The following is an 18104-nucleotide window of genomic DNA, read 5'->3' on the forward strand; positions in this document are numbered from 1 at the left end:
GAAGGATGAAGAGTGAGCTGGAGGGAACAATGGCAGATAACTGGCACAGAGGATTATGAAAACAGTACAAACTTGGCTCATTCTGAGACCAATCACCTAGAGAGTTGTGCTCTACTCAGTTTTGTAACACGGAGTGCAGATAGCACAGCAGTCAGCAAAACAAAACCGGGTGCAGAGAAGCAGCCGCAACCCTAGCACAGGTTCCAGGTTTCCAGACAAGCAGAAAGGTCGTCAAAGGAAAAAGCGAAAAGGAGAACTGCAGCAGGTGGCCTGAAAAAGCCTGTGAGCCCCAGGGCTCCTTCTAAAAAGGAGGCGCAGTGCTTAGGAGCATTCTTGTAGTTTTCCCGAGTGTGAGGTGGGGAGAGGGGCAGGGGATTAAAGATTCTGCCACTACAGTGGCAGCTTTCCTTGCTCCCAGGACTGGGGAGATGGGGAGCAACGACTGCCTGGGTGACAGAGCCCCCTTCCCTCACATTATCCTAGCGACAGCTGGCTTTTTGCCTTAGTATCCCTTGTTAACCCTGTAACCCTTGACCAAGGAGCCAGATGAGGGCGGCCAGGCAAACTGCATCCCTTCTCTTCCAGCATCAAAGGCCCTATAATCACTGGTTGGCTTTTGCTGCGGGAGTGTTTTGGCTCTGAAGCAAACTGGTTAATTTAAGAAGAAAGAGAACATTATTCCTAAATTGGCCCAACATTTTTAAGAAAAAAAGCTTGTGGACCTTATGTAAACTTTTTTCCCAGGAAATGGCATTACTTCTTTTTCCTTCTTCACCCAAAGGCTCATAGAGTTAAAAAAAAGAATCTATATAGTTACAGGTATAAATCCTTTCAAAACTCTTCATAACAAATAAACATAGTTCAGCTTCACCAGTAGTCTGACATTTTGAAATGGTGAAAATGTTGAGAAGTTTAAAGGCACTGTTGGTGAGTCTGCTGAGATTGGCACACTTGTGCACTGCTATTACAACTGCGAAGTGGCACTTTTCTGGTATTAAAAATTCATGTCCTCTTCCCCAGTAATTGCACTGCAGGGAAGCTATCCTACAGAAAAAGATGTGTACAGAGATTTACTTGCAAAAGCAAAATGAAAAACTGAAAGCAGTGTTAATATATAAAAATAGAACTACATTATGTGAAGTTTCACTTTTACAAAGAACATGTTCGATAGTTACGGCTGTGTGGAGTCGTTAGGAGCATCGATTGGGTCACGTGGAGTTTTAATCCTGGCTACAGGCACTTTGAGCTGTAGGGCAGCTTTGGCTTCTCCCTAGGCTTCAGGAGAAAAGATGCCTCCATAATGGAGAAGTCTGGGGTACCACCTTAACAGAGCGACCAAACTGTACCACCAGTGACGAGGCCAAGTGACGGTATGTGCCTCCCAGTGATGTAAAACTGGAAGGACACAAAGTCTACGTATCATTCTCCAAAATATTTAAACTGATTCAAATCACGAACAAACTCATTCCGAAATTCTGAAAGACATCTGGGGCACTCCTCAAAAAATGTCAACATCACCTTTAAAAAAAAAATTGTTCTAGATTAAAGGAGCCTTTAAAAGAGACATGACTGTTGATATAAGACAGAAACCAACAAAATTCTGTAAAGCAATTCTCCTTCAGTTAGAAAATAATTGAGAGAGACATGACAACTAAATACAACAGAGGGTGAAGTGCCCCAAGGTCTGCAATTTACTTTCAAATATTTCAGAAAAGAAGTGTTTGCCCATGCATAGACAAGACTAAGAACAAGCAAAGTTAGCAAAACATTAACATACGGCCTGTAACCTACTCTATCTTGACTGACACAACCATATTTTAAGATAAAATATGAAAAAAAAAAACCATTTATAAAACATGATTTTTAGCTGTACGACCTTGCACACATTATTATTTGTACAACCTTTTAACGGGAGTAATCTACTTCATATGATGTTGTGATAATTAAATGAATTCTTGCATACAAAAACTTGGAACCAGGAAGCTTGGAACGGGTGATGCTGGAGTAGCCAGAATTAAGTGCAAGAGTATGAGCTGATGGATATAAAGTCATTTAGATAAGAACCTCGTATATTGCAGACATTCAATAAATGTTTGCAATTATTCCAATTATATAAAAATAAAATATAGTTGGACAGAAACAGAAGATAATAACAACAATAACCGTGATTATCTTTTAAAATATGAAGAGGTAGGACCAGGAGTGGTTTTTTTCCCTTTGTTACCATTCTGTGTTTTAAAACTTTATACAACACAACAGATTTTATGATCTAGAAAAAACAACAAATGTTTTTTATAAAAGCTGAAAAATTTTTAATATTTCTGTCATTTCACAAAACATCTTTTGTTGACATTCTACAAATGATACCATCCAATAATGTTCCAATACTTTCTTCTTGTGAAGATAGTTTATATACCTATAAGCATAAAAGACAGATTATGACATGCTGACATATTCATACACTACTAATTTTCATTATACAAAAACGTATATGTGACCTAATTTATTACTCAATTATTGGGATAATGGGATGGAATCACAATGTGATTAAGGTATGCAAAGTAAACAGCAACTCATCACATATGTCAAAAGTTTCAACTGCAGTTATAGTGATAACTCTCTAAACATCAAAACATTTGTACCAATTTTAAAAGCACACATCTAGACATTAACTTCATACTATATTTTATATTTCAAATGTAAGCTTGATATCTAAAGTTATCCTTTTTAAAAGAATGTCTTTACCAACTAAGTTTCTAATTATATCTTACATAAATCTGCATTTCTTTGCATGTCTTATCATTTTTCAAGTAATTTTTAATTATATTAACCTTTCTTAAAAGTGAAAACAATATAGAAGCATTGGTGATAAGCAAACAGTATTATTCCACATCTATCATGCTCTTTCTAAAAATACGGGTGTACAAACCTTTTTGACTTCTGTAATATTTGTTATTTCAGGGAGATTTTCCAGGGGAACCTGGTGACCTTCTACCTGAGATATTAGGTGTTCTTGATTTATTTGTTTTTCACCCTCTTCAATGTAAGCAATCAGAATTGAAGTGTCATTTGCTGAGATACCAAATTTTTTCAAGGCCTCTGAAATCTAAGGGGTGAAAAAGACAATAAAATCAGTAGTCTCAACATGTGAAACCTCTCCCCATTTGCAGCCTTTCCTGGTCAGATTCTTATTTTTCATAGCCTAGTGGTTCTCTCTGCCTACAGTTTCACAGTGTCCCTCCCTCATCTCTACCACCCCTGCCTCTAGAGTACTCCCCGCTCGAAGCTGCACCTCATTCCCACAGAATCCAGCCTGGACTTAACTGGATGGACCCAGTGACTCGGCACGCGCTCCTGCCCTCCAGCCAGCGGGGCTGTCTGGGCTCCCGTCCTTTCCTACGTTTCTCGCCTGTGCCTGCGCTTTGTCCTCTACCTGGGCTGCCAGCATCTTTCAAGGGTCCAGTTCAAAGGTCACTCCTTTAGCACTTTCCTCCTTATAGCATGAATTGCTTCTCTGTTCCCACAGATTTGCATTATTATTCCACTATATCAATTATCTTAGGACGTTTGAACCTTGTCTTGTTCATCTGCCTTTCTTGGGAACACTTCTGACCCCAGACTGGAACAGGGGCAAGCTTAACACATGCTTATGAACTGCAGTCTCCTGAGTTATTTCAGTGATCTCAAAGAGACAATCACCCAGTAATTTTCCCCAAGATACTGGGGAATCCCATTACTACCCATTTTATAAATTTTTCAAACATCTGCATTTTAAACCATGCCACACGTTTCCTAATCTTTCTCTCCATGTCAGTACTTGACTGTGTTTAGTAGTTGGTACTTAGTGAGTTCAATCGCTCAGTCGTGTCCAACTCTTTGTGACCCCATGAGTAATAATTAAACTTCGTCAGCAAAATTAGTTGGTTTTTTAAAAAATAAGCCCAGGTGGAATGTTTTTAACTCAAAAACTTTGATTACTATCAATATCTCAAACACAAACTCTTCCTATGTACTGCATGTATGAGCATGTGTTAAGAGCTAGTCTAGGTATCAGGCAGATTTCTGGTCTATGGAAAAGGCATGGTTCTATCCTCAAAGAGTTTATAGGGAGAATAAAAGATGCGCATGGTAACACACAAATACCCATGCCTAATTTTTATCATGAGATTTAAATAGCATTTTCCTAACTCTCTATGTCAGGAAGGACAAATAAAACTATCCTCAATTAATTTAGCTAAATTTCATGAGTGACTCCAACGCTTACTTGTCTCGTAGGCGGCAATGCTAAACCTCAACTCTGTCCAGCACTCACTCTTCACTGTTATTTTGGTTTGTTACCAGCAACAGGCTCCAACCCAACACTGAGTCACACACAGGCTACCATGACAAGGTCAAAAGATATAAATAAAGTATACATTCCATATTAATTACATTGTTATTTGGGGAAAGATTGAAAATAACTTCAGTAGATAGAGTTCTTGTCTTCATTTTCCCCAGTTTGTAGAGGTGAACTGCTTTGTTTGCGGCCACAATTATCTGAAATGGATCGACAATCTACCAAAGAGAACAGAAAGAATTACACACAAAGAATCTGGAGTACTCTGAAGAACAATGCCCTGTACCCTCGAGTGTCAGGCTGTTTTACTTCATCACAATTTCTATATTTTCAAAATTGTCAAAATCTCAAGGGCCTAGGTGTTTAGAAAAATCACAGAATTTTACAGCTGCAGGCAATTAAGATACAAAGAGTTTTAAAACAACTTATTGAGGACTATTATTATGGGAAAGGCCATATTCTCAACATTTAAACTTTATTTTCTATTCTACTCAAAACTACCCTATTGATATCTTTTATTATTTTTCATGTGCAATAAATGAGGAAACCAAGGCAAAGAATGGGTTGGAATTTCAGTTCTGCCACTTACCACCAAGGGAACCTGGGCAAATTCCTTAGCATTTTATCTTTTAGAAGCAGATAATCATCTCACTACTTCATAGAGTTGTTGTGAAGATTAAGTGAGTTAGCAGTAATATAAAGAACTTACCAAATAAGCACTGAATAAAGGCTACCACATGCTCAAAGTCATAATAAATGGCATAACTGGGATTTAAGTCCTGGTGATTCTACCACTGTGCAATGCCTCCTTTACAGAGGCTTTCTAGGTCACACAAGATGGGTATCTAGGCATCTGCCATCATATCAGAGGGAAACCACCTTTCACGTCAGGACGGGGCTCAGCACTTGGCTTCTGCTGCTGCTAAGTCATGTCCGACTCTGTGTGACCCCACAGATGGCAGCCCACCAGGCTCCCCCGTCCCTGGGATTCTCCAGGCAAGAACACTGGAGTGGGTTGCCATTTCCTTCTCCAGTGCATGAAAGTGAAAAGTGAAAGTGAAGTCACTCATTCCTGTCTGACCCTCAGTGACCCCATGGACTGGAGCCTTCCAGGCTCCTCCGTCCATGGGATTTTCCAGGCAAGAGTACTGGAGTGGGGTGCCATTGCCTTCTCCCACTTGGTTTCTATTCACTGTTAAACTGAAGGCTGGCCAAATCTGAATCCACTCTACAGGTTAGACAAGTCCCTTTACATGAAGATAACAATTTTGGGCTAACCCATAACATCATGAAAAATCACTCATTGCCATGAGTACTTACCACTGTAGGATTTATTAATGAGCCATCAATGGCACCTTCCATGGCCTTTTTTCTCAAGCCCGCAGCATTTTTTACATCTTTAAATAACAGAAGGGTCACCCTGTATTCAGGAAATAGGTCCAGCTGATGTGTTAACTGCATTTCATAGATAAGCAGGATGCTACTGCACAAGACCAAAAGACCAAAAGTTAACAACTGTAAGTCACTAACAAATATCCTTGCTCACAATTAAAGTATTACAACTTTAATAGTAAGATGTAGAACTGTTAAACTTGAAAAATCCACCCCAAAACATCTGGCAGCCTGATGACAGACTGTCTTCCTAACCCTGCTAAGCTGTTCTAGCTTCCTTCCTGGGAAACGATCAAGGGCAACACCAGGTCCCCTAGCTGTACAGAAAAGGCAGGCTCTGGATGAGGGGGAGATTCTCAACAACTAGGAGCAGGGCACCAAACACTTTTTAGACCACAGGGTACTTACAGCATTAAGGAAACCTCACTCCAACTTAGTCTTTTTAGCTTTCTAATCTCACCATTTTATTTATATTTTGACAGAATCTAGACATAAATATAAGGCAGAAAACAATCTTATAGAAGAAAGTATGACACAACTCAGATATTCATTACATACATGGGAATTTAAGCCTAGAGGGTACAATTCTTAAATAGTAACACCCTTTATAGACATAAATTTAACAAGAAAAGGACAGGGTATGTACAAAAACATAAAAGCAGCATAAACAACAAATAACTGGAGAGACATAATCTATCTTTGAATGAAAATACTAAGCACTGCAAAAATATAATCTTTAAAACAATTTCAATTAAAGTCTCAGAGATATTTAGATGAAGCAATTTTATATAGGTTCACTTTATCCTTTTATCTAGGAGGTTTTATTTCCACCGTTTTTCTGAAGGAATAAATTGCCAATCTGAAGATTTATGTAATAAGATGTTTTTATCATCCTGAGTAAAAGGTTGAAAACCTACCTAACTAGTAACAGGCCCAACTACAGTGGCTTTACTGACCAACCACTAAAAACTGTAGTCTTGAAGAGTAGCTAAGGATGTGTAAATATAGTAATAAATAACATTAAGTACTTAACATCTGATTGGAAAATAAAACAAAATGTTCATAATATGTGGGTTTTTAAAAATGGACACAAAAAGAAAACTACTGGAAAAAACAACAAAATATTATCTTTGACTTGCTGGAATTACATCTGATTTTTTCTGTTACAATCTGGAAAAATAAAATTGTGAATAGTGTCTTGGCACAGCAGGGCCACACAATCTTTATTATCATGATAATATCCAATGGAAAAAATATGTATACATAAAATGTATACCCAATTCTACCAAAAAAAAAAAAATTGATTCAGAAAACAAAAACAAAGGAAGCACACCAAAATACGGCCATCTTGGGTAGCAGAATTACAGACAATTTTGTTTTCTAGAAAAAATATTTTTGCATGTTCTGACTTTTCTACAGTGAGCACACAAAAGATAATGAGTACATACAACCAGGGAGGAAACAATTTTTTTGTGTTTTTTGTTTTTACAGTAGGGGGAAAAGGGGGCCTATCAAATGTCAAAAATGGTTTTGGTTTGTTTTATATAATTCACTCACTTAGGTCAGAAACTTCGAACCATCGCTGGATACTTACCTTCCACTCAAATCCCATATCTTATGCAAAACTCTTGTCAATTTTTAAGTATCATCTTGAAGGGTCCAATTCTCTCCCATACCTACTCTGCCACTGCCGTTGGCCACCTTCTCTCCTCAACAGCGGTGACCTCCTAGAAGTCGCCTCACAGTTCCTTCCCTCCTATCATCCAACTTCCACCCGGGAGTCAAAGTGATCTTTTCAAAACGTACACCAAATCCTGCCCTGCTATCAAGTCCCTTTATGTCACGGAGTCCCAGACTATGATCTGAGACCTTCCTCCCTCTTCCGCTTCCTAGCGCAGCCCTGCAGACCGCGCTCATTTCCCCTCAGCCGCACTGGCCCTTCCAGCTTGTCACCACCCCCAGTCCCTACCCAGCACGCCCCCTCGGACAGGCGGTTACTCTGAATTAATCCTCCCTCCCTTCGACTGGCCAGTAAGAGCCCATTTGCCGGCGCCCCCAGGACTAGTCTCCTATTCTCCGAGCTCCTCTGTTACAACTTTGGTGAGTCTGAGGCTCATCAGAATGCTGTATCGTCCGCCCTCGAAGGGAGGCTGAGCCGATCACTGCCGGGCTGCATCCCAGGACCCGACCTTGGCAAACGCTCGATAAACGAGGGCGCCGAGAATCACAGGTATCATCTGGAAAATCACTGGTCTCCAGTCCCCGCCCGCCCCGGCCAGCGATGTGGCGCCAGGTACTCACCGTCGCGTCCCCGTCCGTCTCGTAAGATCTTCCCCACGGAAACAAAGCGCTCAACTTCCGGGAGATCTGCCGCAGCTGCGTTCCTTCCTCGCCCTACCCGACCCTGCAGTGTCATTTCAGGTCGGGGTCGGAGGGAGGTTCTCAGCTACCTCCTTACACAGAGTGTTTCGCTGGCGTGAGTCGCGTCCGCTGACCCGAAGGGGAGCAGGGGCTCGGTCCGCCACTTCCTATGAGAGTGGCGGCAAGGCTCCTCCGACCGGGCCGGAAGCTTGAGTGCGGGTCTTGGCCGCGTCCTTAAGCCGCTTGGCCTTGAACGAGACATCCTGTTTCATCCTATGCGAAGAAAATTAATGGTTCCGATGAGCTCTACATATGTCTCCGCTGCTCGAGAGTCTACAGTTCTTTTTCGAGGCAAGCAGGACTCAGTTTTTTCTTGTTCTGGACGAGGTCCACTTGGCCAGGATCTCCTGGAGCCGAAAGCGCTCGGCGATCTGCCTAGGGTACTTGAGAGAGGTGTCAGTACAACCTCTTCCCCCAGCAGGCTCCCAAGTTTGCCATCCCTGAGTGTATCAGCCTCCGAAAGAGGAGGTCATCCGCTAAATGGGTGTTTTTCTTCCATGTTATTCTAACATGTTATTCTTCCATGTTTTTTATGCTTGGGGGCTCATCTAGGTCAATACTTTTCTTTAAACAAAAAGGTAAATAATAAATAGGATAGATATGTGCTATGGAGAAAAAAACTAGAGAATAGGGGGTAATGTCAGGCCGTGAGTATTACCGTTTAAAATAGGATGGTTAAGAAAGATCTCACCAAAAAGGGCCGTTTGTGACTGGGGGAGGTTTGGAGGCAGGTTCTGTGTGTATCTGAAGAGCAGCAATTCCAGAGAGAACAGAGAGAGTTAAAAGACTCAGAACAGATATGGCCTCATTTAAGAAAGCAAAGAGAACCGTGTGGCTTGAGCCCAGTGGGAATATATATGAAATTATTCTGAGGAAAGACTGGTATCCAGATTATATAACCAACTCCAATTCGAAAATAGTAAGAGACACAACCTGATTAAGGATAGATGGCACAATTGAACACATTTTAGGAAAGATACATGAAAGGCCAATAAAAACATGAAAAGATGCTCATCATTAGCCATCAGGGAAATAAGACACAAATTAAAAACATAATGAGTTATTACTACATACCCATAAGAATGCTAAGATTTGAAAGACCTTAAAATTTTTAAATATCAAGTGTTGTCAAACATCCAGAACTGGAACCTTCACATATTGCTAGTCGGAGTATAAAATAAAAATAGTGTAACCACTTTGGAAAAGAGTTTGGCAGTTTCTTAAAAAATTAAATGCATGGCCCCAGTGTTAAAGAATCCACCTGCCAGTGCAGGGATGCAAGACTGCTGGTCTGATCCCTGGGTCAGGAGAATCCCCTGGAGGAGGGCATGGCAACCCACTCCAGTGTTCTTGCCTAGAGAATCCCATGGACAGAGGAGCTGGGCAGGCTACAGTCTATGGGGTTAAAAAGAGTCAGACACGGTTGAAACAACTGAGCACACTCCCTTGCACGTGCGTACTTAACCATTCGCAGCAGTTCCACTCCTTGATATTTAACCAGGAGCAGTGACAACATGTCCACCCACAGGCTTGAACATAAATGTTCATAGCAACTCTACTCATGATGGCCCCAAACTGGGAACAACCCAGTGCCCAATAATACATGAATGGATAAACAAATCATGGTAAATTCATGTCATGAAATACTATTCAGTAATAAAAGGAATGAACATACTTGCAACATGAATCAATCAAAAACATGCTCAGCAAAAAAAGCAAAGTAAAATTGTTACTGTATGTTTCCATTTCTACAAAACTATAGAGATTGCAAATATAGCAAATTTATTCTAGAGTGAAAGCAAATTAGTGGTTGTTAGGGACGGGGAAGTGGGAGACACTGGGAAAAAAAAAAAAACCCAAGAGAACATTTGTGATGAAGCCAATGTTCTATGTCCTGATGTCATGTTAATTACAAAGGAACCTGCGTTAAAATGCATCAAATTATGTCATTTTAAAGAGTACATTTTGTAAAATTTCTCAGTAAAGTTGATTTAAAAAGACAAAGTTGTCCAGTTCAAAGTGACTTGTCTGTGATCACCAAAAGCTAGAAACAACCCAAACCCTTGTTAAGTGAATAAACAAACTGTATATTCATACAATGGAACACAACTTGGCAGTTAAAAGGAAATCAACTATTGCTACATACAATAACATTGACAAATTTCAAAATTATGCTGAAAAAAAGTCAGACATAAAAATAGTGTATCCTGTGATTCCATCATTTACATAGAACAGATCCTACTGTATAGCACAAAAAACTGTATTCAATATTCTGTGATAAACCCATAATGGAAAAGAATATTAAAAGGAATAGAATATATATTCAGTATATATGTATAGCTGATTCACTTTGCTGTACAGCAGAAACTAACACAACATTGTAAGTCAACCATACTTTAATAAAAAAAAAAGTTTAAATAAAACGGAAATTAAATTTGCTGAATTGCTTCATAAGGAAATAGAAAAATGCCTTGTCAGGCTGTTGAAAATGTTCTCTCTTGAACATAACCTCTAGCAGATGGAAAGAGGGCTCTTTAATGTTTCCATTTTCTTTGATGTTATTAATATTCCCTTATAATCTGTGTATGTGGTCACAGTTGGTCTCTTGAAGTAGTTCTACTTTACCCCCGATTTCTGAAGTCATTAATGTCAATATAGTAGCAACCACTACCACCCACCTGTGGAGAAGGAAATGGCAACCCACTTCAGTATTCTTGCCTGGGAAATCCCATGGACAGAGGCGCCTTTGGTAGGCTATGGTCCATGGGGTCGCAAAGAGTCAGACATGACTTAGTGACTAAATAACAATTCTACTGGGGGTATATAAGAATAGAGTGGTGAGGGTGAGGAACAGGCTTCACAGGGAGCCAAAAAGACAGGTTGTTTGGTATATGTGTTCACTCAGCAGGTTGGTTCTTCTCTGGAAGGCTTGGTAGGAAAAGCCATTCCACAAGCATTCCACACAAGGGAGAATGGAGGGGGAATTCACCTGCCAGGCTCCCTTCTCTCTTCTGCATTTCATTATTTAAGGCTCCTCACACGGGAGTCAGCTGCTCTACTTCTGTGCATCATCTCACCCTCCCATGGCAGCTTATAAAGCCAGAGCTCGTGGCCTGACGCGCAGCATTTCCTCCAACTCCAAAGTGGAGGGATGGCTGATAGAGAGGGCTTCACAGGGGGGCTGTAAGGGCCATGCAGGCCCAGAGTTTAACCTGGGCTCCAGTCAGCTTAGGGAGTGCTAGGTTTGCCTGCAAAGGCAAAACTGGGGAGCATGGGCCAGGTGGCAGATGGCACTTTCAGGAAGGAGGAGGAGACCTTTCTTGGAATCTGTATTTCACATAACAGGATATAAATGAAATAAATGCTAAATAGTCCTACGAAGTAACTTGTAGCTACAGGAGTAATTCAGTAGGTGGGTAAAGTTGGGAGAGATGGCTTTACTGAGGAGATGGGGCTTTGAGAATGATTTGCCCATAGAGGCTTCAGGAGAGCTGTTATAGCCAAGAAACAATCTGAAAGACAGAGATACCGTGGCATAAATGTGTATGTGCTCAAGAACTGCTGGCACAGTGAAGAATGGAGTGGAGCATGGCAGAGGCTTTGAAAAGTCAGCTGGGAGTCAGCTCACACAAGGTCTTGCCAAGGAGTCTGAAATGGATTCTCAAGGCCATAAGCCACTCAAAATTTCCAAGAGTGGGATAACATTCATGAGTTTGTTTTAGGATATAATTCTGGGGCAGCTGTTAGAATTACACTAGAAAGGTGGTTCAAAGAGGATTCTAGGTAGGGCTTTCTCCATAGTAGGAGTGTCTGTAGTTGACTGTGTGGGTCCAGATCATGACTTAAGGCACTGAGTGGCCTACAATTCTGGAATGTAATGCCTAAAAATCAAGCTTACCAGACTGATGTTAAATCCAAAACTCATTTAATTGACAAAGTCTCATTATACTGTGCCAGGAACCAGCGTGAGGAACTTGGCCTGTGGCAAAGTTCATGAGGAGGGAGGCTCGGCATACGCAAAGGAGGGATTGAGCCTCAGGAGACCTCCTGTTCCCAAACATCTACCCCCCAAACCAGAGTCTGCCTACTTTACTGTTTTATGCTCTCACCTACATCTCTGACTTTACGGGGGCTGTCCCCCACCACCTCTCTCGGAGAAGGAGTCAACTTGCAGCTCCAGTCAATAAAAATTCCTGGGCGTGACAAGAATGTTTCAACTTACAAACTCCTCTGAAGTTTCTCTAGCCTGCCTGAACAGGTTCGTCCGGCCACATGTGATTGTTTACAGCCTCCCAACCGTGAGAGGCACGAGATACTTTAAACTTTCTAAATACAGATTCTTTTGAGAAGTTAGAAATTATTAGTATAGTGGGTTGGTTAGAAATTATACTGGTGAAGGGTTTTCATTTGTTGGGCCAATATTTGCTGCTAAGTCTCCATATTCCTTGCCCTTATACACATTAATGAATATAACTAGCATATAAGAGAAATAAGTATTAACCTTTGATATTAATCATGTTAAACCTTCAGTTCAGTTCAGTCGCTCAGTCGTGTCCGACTCTTTGCGACCCCATGAATCGCAGCACGCCAGGCCTCTCTGTCCATCACCATCTCCCGGAGTCCACTCAGACTCACGACCATCGAGTCAGTGATGCCATCCAGCCATCTCATCCTCTGTCATCCCCTTCTCCTCCTGTCCCCAATCCCTCCCAGCATCAGAGTCTTTTCAACGAGTCAACTCTTCGCATGAGGTGGCCAAAGTACTGGAGTTTCAGCTTTAGCATCATTCCTTCCAAAGAAATCCCAGGGCTGATCTCCTTCAGAATGGACTGGTTGGATCTCCTTGCAATCCAAGGGACTCTCAAGAGTCTTCTCCAACACCACAGTTCAAAAGCATCAATTCTTTGGCGCTCAGCCTTCGTCACAGTCCAACTCTCACATCCATACATGACCACTGGAAAAACCATAGCCTTGACTAGACAGACCTTAGTCGGCAAAGTAATGTCTCTGCTTTTGAATATGCTAACTAGGTTGGTCATAACTTTCCTTCCAAGGAGGCTAAGTAAATTCCTTTCTTGATTATAACCCCCTGCACCCTCACCCTATAGGAATGAAACTTTATCTGGTACCTTCGGAGGGTGGGCCAGGTTTAAGAAAAAATCACCCTGGGAAAAATAAGTTTTCTGGTTGACTGACCATTATCAGAAAAGGCCATAAAATGTCAGCAGGCCTCATGGCCAGAAGATGATGTAAAGCCCCTAAGACCTTTGTATACATTTATATGAAGCACCTGATTTTGACAAGGGTCAGGTCTGCTGATCCCACGTGACTCTGTATTCTATCTCTATGTGTAACAAAAAGTATATAAGCAAACATGAAAATAAAGAAAACGGATCAGTTTCTGGAAAGACTGATTCCCCCGTGTCGTTCTTTCTTTCCCCTTCTGGCTGAATTCCCATCTGGAGCATGGATGCTCGCCAAGCCTGCTAATTTTGCCCTGGCTTCTAAGACCCACTCAAGAGGGAGCCCAAGGCGGGGCACCCTCTGCTATTCAAGTGGGCGCCGGTGGCCTACGTAGGTGTGCAAACCTCTTTTCTCAAGGTTTTATTGGTATTCCACATAAACCAAGTTATTCAGCCTCTTTTTCTCCACTAATTTTCCTACTACACTATTCTTTTCTAATCTCTCTTTATATTTCTAATTATATAGCTTTTTCCTAGGACGCCGACTCCATCTCCCCTTCAAATTACCCTGGATCCACCGGGGCTGGACCCCAGCAACACTGGCTAGATTGAACTCATGTCTGTATCTCTACTCACCACCCAAACCCCACCGAAACAGATAAACTCCCAAAGATTAAAAACTCACAAGAGAAGGGGAGGAAGGATGAATGGTAGATGAGAGAGTACAGTAAAACTTTCAAAGAGATTAACTATCAGAATAGAGACAAACAGGGTTTCCATGGTGGCTCAGTGGTAAAAAATCCACCTGCCAATGCAAGAGTGACCCCTCGTCCAGGAAGATCGCACAAACCTCGGAACAACTAAGCCTATGCACCACAACTGTTGAGCCTGCGCTCTGGAGGCCCACTCTGGAGCCCAGGAGCCCTAGAGTCTGTGCTCCACAAGAGAAGCCACCTCAGTGAGAAGCTGTGCACTGCAACTCGAGAGGAGCCCCACACGCTGCAACTAAAGGAAAGCCTGTGTAGCAGCGAAGACCCAGCACAGCCAGAAATAAGAAAGAAAATTTTTAAGGGCTTAAACAAAAATGGAGAAAAATAAAACCTGATTCTGTGCAGCAAGGGGAAGCTAAACAAAAATAACAAGGTGAGTGACCGCCTTATTACAAGTCTACCATACATGAGCAGTTTCCAGCAGCTCTGAGTGCTCAAATCTTAAGTACTAAACAACAGGCAAAGATCACCAGATATTCCAAGATCACATCTAACAAGAGAAAGGCATCAACAAACAGGAGAAAACCAAAACCAAAAACAGCTGATCCAGAGCACAGAAGAAACTTAAAAACTGATAACTTTATAAAGAGAGAAAAGATAATGCATTCATTAAAAAAAAAAAGAATGAAGTGCCAGGGAAAGATAGCCATTCAGAAAAGAAGAGCTAGCTATTGGAAATTAAAAACATATAGCAGAAAAAACAGATCTAAATATGTAGCAAAAAACCAATAGAAGGGTAGAAATAAAGCTGAGAAAATTTTTGATTAAAAAAAAGATTAAAAATGGAAAATAGACAAAAATACAATTAACTTAAGAGGTACATTTCAGAAAATCAAATAGTCAACTAATAGAAGTTCCCCCAAAAGAAAACAGAGAAGGTAGTGCTCACTTCGGCAGCACATATACTAAAACTGGAACAATATAGAGATTAGCATGGTCCCTGCACAAGGATGACATGCAAATTGGGGAAGCGCTAAAAGATATAGAGGAAGTGAAAAAACTTTCCCAGAACTGATGCACAGAGCCTGCTAGACTGGAATGCCTCATTTGCATTATGAATTTTAAAAACACCCACACCAGGGACTTCCCTGGTGGTCCAGTGGTTAAGAATCCACCTTTCAATGCCAGGAGACATGGGTTCCATCTCTTATCTGGGAAGATGCCACATGCTGTGGAGCAACTCAGCCTGTGAGGCACAACCAACTGAGCCCCCGCTCTAGACCCTTCAAGCTGAAACTCCTGAAGCCCATGTGCCCTAGAGCCTGTGATCAGCAACAAGAGGAGCCTGCACACAGCAAGAGCAGCCCCCCTGCTTGCTGCAACTAGAGAACGCCCTCACGCAGCAACGAAGACCCAGCGCAGCCAAAAAAATTACCCACAGCAAGCCATATCATGGTATTTCAGGACACTTGAGATAAAGATCCTAAAGCTTTCAGGAACAAAAATTACAGGTCACAAATACAAGTTCTGGGATCAGAATTGTTACTGTTGTTCAGTTGCCAAATTGTGTCCCACTCTTTGTGACCCCATGGACTGCAGCACAGAAATCAGAATAGCTCAGGGCTTTAAACAGCAACAATGAACTATGGAAAAATAATGAATAAATGCATTTTCAACTGTACACCTACAAATGTATAGTGTATCAACTTATCAATGCAGTGAAAGAATAAAATAAACCCATTTCAGACATGCAAAAGCCTCAAAAAGTTTGCATTCCATGAATCCTTGGGAAACCATGGAAGAAAATGCTCCACCGCACAGGGAAGTAAACCATGAAGCAGCAGCTGTGGATCCAGGAAACAGAAGGGGCACAGAGGAAATGACCAGAGCGAAGGCAAAGAGAAACCCCAGGGCAAGAGCTGTGCCCCTGGTGTAGAGAACCACCACCGTGGACCTGTCATAGGTTGAGTTGTGTCCGTGCAAAAGCTGTATGTTGATGTCATTCTAACCACCTGGTCTTCAGAATGTGACTGTACTTGGAAGATGAGGTCTTTAAAAAGTGAAGTTTAAATGAGTTCATTAGGGGGGGCACAATCCAGTGTGACTGGTTTCCATAAAAGAAAAGGAAACCTTGACATAGATACTGAGGGAAGACCATGTATAGACAAATGACCAAGATGGTCATTTACAAGCCAAGGAGAGAGGCCTCAGAAGAAACCAGCCCTGCTGATACCTTGATCATGGACTTCTGGCCTCCAGAACTGTGAGAAAATAAACTTCCAGTGTTTAAGACACCTAGTCCGTGATTTTTTTTTTTTTTATGCCAGCCCTGGCAAACAGTGTCCAACCTAGACCAAGTCAAGAACAAATCCAATCAACCCAAGAAAGATTTCAAACAAAAAAAAGAGTCTGATGTGTCTTCCCTATCCACATTAGGTCCACAGGAAAAGACACAAAAATGTAGGGGCAAAAGTGGCGTAAGAATAACCATGGCACACCCTGGTTCAGAGGTGAACACTTACCTAGAAAATAACATAAACTTAGGATATTAATTTAACCAAAAGCTGGAAAATAACTATACTAAAAATATGCGGGGAACAGAAGTGTGTATGTGGAAAAATGTTATGAAAGAGCTAAAAAACACTCATCTTCTACAGTAGGAAATCAACAGAAAGTACTAGGAACTGAAAAATCAAGAAGTGGTCATATAAGCCTAGTATTTAAATAACAGGTAAATATTAGATAATAATGTAAAAATACATAGAGTGTTGCCCTTGGGGAGTGACAATCAGGGGGTGAGGCAGTGTGCTAATGGGAAGATTGCTCTTTTTCATGAAAATCTCAGTAGAGCTATTTGAATTTTAAACTATGTACGTGTGTTTTTCTTATATGTGGTTTTTGACGTGATGAAAATAAAAAATGTAAAAGCTTACTTAAACAGACGATGACACAGCTTTAAAAGAGGAAGTTGCCGGTCCCTTTAGCCAGAGGACTTTCAGTGGTGCGATGTGAGCAGAAGCCAAAACCACAGTGTGCTGAGGAATGAATGAGACACGAGAGGAGCGTGGTTCTCAACAAGCTGTGTCGACAGCTGAGATGAGACGGGGACAGAGAGGACAGGACCCAAGACGGCTTCCCAGGTGGCGCTGCTTCCCTGATGCCTGTGCCGGCAGCGTCCTCCTCGGAAACCGCTGGCCAGGAGCTCCATGGAACAGTAGGCTCGCTGGAGCCCCATGCCTGTCCCTAGTTGTTCTCTTTCTGCCTCACCGTTGTCCTGCTCCAATTTCTTTCCAAGTGAGAGTTCATGACATATGCGAGGAAACAATTCCACAAGCGCAGACTTTTAGCAAGAACAACTCTTGTATCTCTGTTAAATCTGGTGGGTAGAAAAAATTTTTTCCAAGCCACCATTTAGATGAAGGGTAGCAGCCTGACTAGGTTCATCAGACATAGACCAGGGAGGAGGTGAGTTAGAGCACCTCCTTAGCATCAGGTTCCACAGGATGTTCACTTATGAAACACAAAAGGGCAAACAAGCATCACCGGCAGTATCATTCTATGACACAACACTCCAAAATCAGAGGCTTACAAAATGAAGCCAATTTGCCCAAGTATTCATCAAGTATCTACCAAGGCTTATGATGTCATGACAGTTACACCCTTTCTTGAGCAAACAAAGGTTTCTGGCTTCCTCTGCAACTAAAAATAATTACTACCTCCCAAGTGATCCATCTGTGTGTAAACCAGCTAAAGAGATAACTTAGAAAAAGTCAAGGTCAGGCACCATTCCATGGTGAGAGGATAGTAGAAAAAGACTGCAGCAGGTTACATTCAATAGAAAAGCAACAACTTCGGGGGCCATGCAAGTCTCCATGGATATCGCAGGCTTTAAATCTCCTATCTCATTCAGTTCATCAAGCAACCTTTACAATCTATAAAAGTCTTCAAGTTTTCTGAGTAGCTCTACCCAATTGATGACAGTTACCCTGTCAGGTAAATTACTCAGCATTAAGTATTTAGGTTTTTCAATTGGTCTTTTCTGCTCAACTGACAATCAGTCTC

The 18104-nt window shown here is 41.5% G+C and overlaps 1 protein-coding gene and 1 non-coding gene across 7 annotated transcripts; one reads left to right on the plus strand and one right to left on the minus strand.

Moving 5' to 3' along the window:
• Positions 1-1598: 1598 nt before the first annotated feature.
• TPRKB (TP53RK binding protein) lies at positions 1599-9804 on the minus strand. 6 transcript variants are annotated; one of them, XM_069583711.1, is made up of 5 exons: positions 8030-9804; positions 5657-5816; positions 4432-4554; positions 2930-3106; positions 1599-2416 (listed from the first exon to the last, which is right to left on the minus strand). In XM_069583711.1, exons 2-5 carry the CDS (start codon positions 5795-5797, stop codon positions 2330-2332), a joined length of 528 nt encoding a protein of 175 aa, XP_069439812.1. In that variant the 5' UTR covers positions 5798-5816; positions 8030-9804; the 3' UTR covers positions 1599-2329. The 6 variants fall into 6 exon arrangements, with proteins under 6 accessions (XP_069439812.1, XP_069439809.1, XP_069439813.1 ...); XM_069583708.1 differs by having other exon boundaries at positions 5657-5819; positions 8030-8653; XM_069583712.1 differs by having other exon boundaries at positions 7918-8041.
• Positions 9805-14983: 5179 nt separating this feature from the next.
• On the plus strand, positions 14984-15087 carry LOC138438412 (U6 spliceosomal RNA). Its single transcript, XR_011256348.1, has one exon. It is a non-coding gene; the product is annotated as a U6 spliceosomal RNA (small nuclear RNA).
• The last annotated feature ends 3017 nt before the right edge of the window (positions 15088-18104 follow it).

The sequence above is a fragment of the Ovis canadensis genome, chromosome 3, assembly GCF_042477335.2.
Source record: "Ovis canadensis isolate MfBH-ARS-UI-01 breed Bighorn chromosome 3, ARS-UI_OviCan_v2, whole genome shotgun sequence".
NCBI lineage: Eukaryota > Metazoa > Chordata > Mammalia > Artiodactyla > Bovidae > Ovis > Ovis canadensis.

Excerpts from the sequence above, each read along its gene's own strand:
- TPRKB (XM_069583711.1), bottom strand. The coding sequence starts at position 5,797 with ATGCAGTTAACACATCAGCTGGACCTATTTCCTGAATACAGGGTGACC. Across the intron at positions 4,555-5,656 it reads CATTAATAAATCCTACAGTG|ATTGTCGATCCATTTCAGAT; the intron begins GTAAGTACTCAT and ends TCTCTTTGGTAG. Across the intron at positions 3,107-4,431 it reads ATCTTTCCCCAAATAACAAT|ATTTCAGAGGCCTTGAAAAA; the intron begins GTAATTAATATG and ends TTCACCCCTTAG.